Source organism: Gadus morhua, chromosome 1 (genome assembly GCF_902167405.1).
Source record: "Gadus morhua chromosome 1, gadMor3.0, whole genome shotgun sequence".
Classification (NCBI taxonomy): domain Eukaryota; kingdom Metazoa; phylum Chordata; class Actinopteri; order Gadiformes; family Gadidae; genus Gadus; species Gadus morhua.
This window is the reverse complement of record NC_044048.1, coordinates 27061731-27063928: the sequence shown is the minus strand read 5'-3', so window position 1 is coordinate 27063928 and position 2198 is coordinate 27061731. Positions and strand designations below refer to the sequence as shown.

At 43.4% G+C, this 2198-nt stretch overlaps 1 protein-coding gene across 2 annotated transcripts in view; it reads left to right on the top strand.

The window, feature by feature from the left end:
* Nucleotides 1–1530, top strand: part of LOC115552271 (MORN repeat-containing protein 1) — a 42368-nt gene extending 40838 nt beyond the window's left edge. Inside the window, exon 15 of one of the 2 annotated variants that reach the window (XM_030368197.1) lies at nucleotides 695–1530. In XM_030368197.1, coding sequence (XP_030224057.1) covers nucleotides 695–798 — 104 coding nt within the window. In that variant the 3' untranslated portion in view covers nucleotides 799–1530. The remainder of the gene's footprint in view (nucleotides 1–694) is intronic. The other variant, XM_030368206.1, reaches the window with a different exon arrangement.
* The last annotated feature ends 668 nt before the right edge of the window (nucleotides 1531–2198 follow it).

The following is a 2198-nucleotide window of genomic DNA, read 5'->3' as shown; positions in this document are numbered from 1 at the left end:
AACCTTTTTGATTTTTTGCAATGGAAAAACTCTTTATTCATCAAAAATGTACGGCACATTAAAAGTTTGCCATAGAGAACTTCAGAAGAATCTAGAAACCAAGTGCTGAGCAGTTAAACAACACTCAACATTCTACACATACATACAATCTTGCATTCCACTTCACTGTTCCCTGCACCCTAATTAATTCATGCTAGTAAAAATATAACACACGGTACTTACCAACATCTGCCCTGTCAAATGTAAATGAATACGATCCAATAAAGCGTAGCAAACACTATTTGGAGAGAAATTACCAATCTTGTTTGTCGAGGAACCGACAGTCAATCGGCCAGCATTTAAATTCATTTCACTGTGTAGGCCGCTGGTTTCAGCTACACATTTCAGATCCTTCAAATCTGGGAAAAAATATTAAATTGGTATTGGTCTATATTCAAGCAATGTTGACTGTTTATCAATTCAATTTCATCCTAAAATTGCTTTAACATATTTAAATGTCACTATTCAGTCATTTAGCTTACGCTCTAGTCCAGAGCAGTTTGCAGTGACTTTATTTCAATAAAATGTTTTCTTAATGAGCAGGTAGAGGTAATGTCACCTGACTCAGAAAGGCCTACAGGTAGCCTGCAGACCCAAAAGTGTTCAGCCACCTACTGCCTGCTAACTAAGCTACCTGTTTCACCTGTGTTTCCAGGTGAATATGTGATCATAGTGGAAGACGTGACCAGCCCTCCCTTCATGGGCCAGACGCTGCCCACAGCGTTCGCTCTTCTGAGCCTCCTCCCAGCGGAGGGCTAACCCGCAGGAACCCCACCCTCCAGGGCTAGAAGTCAGAAGACCACGGGACGTCAGAAGAGATCTCAGAAGACCTGGGGATCTCAGAAGACCAGGTTAGCCACCAAGTCAAGACACAGGGGGGAAGAAAAACGTCCACATAAACTACAACAACCAACTAGTCTTATATTTGCAACTTGAGTCCATATGCTGTTTATACATAAACAGCATATGCATCTTAATTAAGCCAAGGATTCTTTTTTTTACCATACCAATGTAACTGTTATTTTAATTGTCAAATTTAGGACGAAGCCATATGTCAAATGTGCTAAAAAAAAAAAATCCACCCATTGGTAACTTCCTTATCCGTCCGCCAAAATCGTTTCTGGTCCGTTGAATTAATAAAATATAGCTGCTTGCATTGTGTAGTGTGATAATGCAATTCGCATAACGTTTGGGCAAGTTTACAAGGCCCCACTTCTGTATTAAATGGAAATGAGGCAACAACATCTTTGATTATTCCAGTACTTGGTTTCCCAGTGCTTCATGTAAGCGATTGCTTCACCTTCAGCAACCCTCCCCCTGAGATTGCCTGTAAACGCCGGATCATTCCAGGGCACTGCCAGTCACGGCGACAACAGAACCACGTTTATTACATTTCTCGGCGACACAATGTGGTTCGCTTCACGGTTTGCCCTCCCGTGGCGGCCCCCGCTGCGATTTCATGGGAACTGGGGGGGGGAGGGGGTAGCCTTGTTCACCTGGTTAGTTGAATAAAGCATTGTGCGTTATCGACCAATGAAAAGAAAACCGCCCTTGTATCTCTGTGTTTGTGTGTTTTATTTGTGACTTATTCACCGTAATAACCCTGGATACAATGCATGAAAAAGCCCTGCCATGTGGCTCTTGACGGTTTAGTTTAAAGAGGCGTCTGAGGAAAGGTAAGTGTGCCATTTGTTTCTTCAGATCCACGCGTGTCTTGCCGTGGTTCAGTCACAAAACCCCTCATGTTGATGCATTGATCAAGCCCACTGATGTTTATGTTTTAAGAAGGCACTTTAAAATGATCTGCAGGTTCAGCAACCCCCCCTATTTTGATTGGGATTGGCTCAGAACCACTTACAGTCTATCCTTCAAATTTGAACAATTTCCACAATTCGTTAAACCTTTAAAGTCCTGCTGTGGATTTTTCGTCCACAGTTTCTCCGTTGGAACTTCACAACTGCTTCTTCAATCGGAACGTCCCCAAGCCCATTGCCATTCAATGCGAAGCAGTTTCTTCAGTTTTGTGTCACTGCGTCCTTGAAACTCAAAACGTTGTTCCTGTGTGCGGGCATTCACCTGCCGTCAGCGTACAACAGGACAGAAGTCAGCAGAGGTGACTTAGGGAGCTGGTCACTATGGGGACGGAGCGGGCTGATGCA